The following is a 972-nucleotide window of genomic DNA, read 5'->3' on the forward strand; positions in this document are numbered from 1 at the left end:
CCAATGGGTTAAAATGTTGATATATAAAGAAAAATATCTACAAGAAGTCTGATTACAAATAAAATAATGCAGTAAAGGAAAAAAGTTTATACCAGATACTTCTGCAAATCAAAATTTTTAATGTACCTTGTAGCGCTTTCTTTTCTCAAGTTCATCCTTCAAGAGGCTTTCGCATGTTGAAATTTCCTTTCCCAGAATTTTGATGAGAGAAAGAAGATCGACAGGGGAGGTTGATCCATCCTCCAATGAATTAAGCACCTCCAAATCCCAGCTGCTCTTATCTGTAATTATTGATTTTTTCATATTTATCATCAGTCAAGAAATCATTATTAGACCATAATCCTATCTTATGATACCAGATGATTAAATATACAAATTTCTCTGATAAACTTCACTTCTCAAATACCTCAAGGCTCTACAAGTCCTAATTCAATGGTTTAAGGAAAAAAAGTACACAAGATCATTTCTTCCCTAAATTCACATTATTTCTTCAACATATATTTTAGTATGTTGAAGAAATAGAGAATTAGCATTACTAACCACAGAATATTTCCCTCCTAGATAGCAAAAGAATAATCTCCAACCATCTTATAAGGCCACCATAAAGGCAAATAAAATAGCAAAAGAGGTCCAGGGCATTTCATATCTGCAGAACTAGAGAGACTAAATAAAAGGGAAACAGTACAAACAAAGAAGGCTCCAGGACATATCATACCTATTTACTACAAATCCTTGACACTTTATTACACAGGCAAAGGAGTAGGGACAACTGCTCCTCTGCCTAATCCTCTGAGTCTGAACTGCTGTGATAAACAACCAAGTTAAACTACCACATAAAGGAGTTTTGCATTACTGCCTGACCTCTCCCATCCAATACATCAATACATCACATGCAGATGCTAAAATACCACCATACCATTGCAACACACAATCTGCAAATAAAAGGTTATATGCATGGGCATGTGGGTGTTA

At 34.7% G+C, this 972-nt stretch overlaps 1 protein-coding gene across 1 annotated transcript in view; it reads right to left on the minus strand.

Annotated features, from left to right (window-relative positions):
- Nucleotides 1–72: 72 nt before the first annotated feature.
- The window catches only part of LOC119588765 (ubiquitin carboxyl-terminal hydrolase BAP1-like), a gene marked incomplete at its 5' end in the record, with an annotated part of 10,598 nt that continues 9,698 nt past the window's right edge, over nucleotides 73–972 (minus strand). The window contains 1 exon segment of the mRNA XM_037937405.1: nucleotides 73–281. Coding sequence (XP_037793333.1) covers nucleotides 118–281 — 164 coding nt within the window.

The sequence above is a fragment of the Penaeus monodon genome, chromosome 24 (genome assembly GCF_015228065.2).
Source record: "Penaeus monodon isolate SGIC_2016 chromosome 24, NSTDA_Pmon_1, whole genome shotgun sequence".
Classification (NCBI taxonomy): domain Eukaryota; kingdom Metazoa; phylum Arthropoda; class Malacostraca; order Decapoda; family Penaeidae; genus Penaeus; species Penaeus monodon.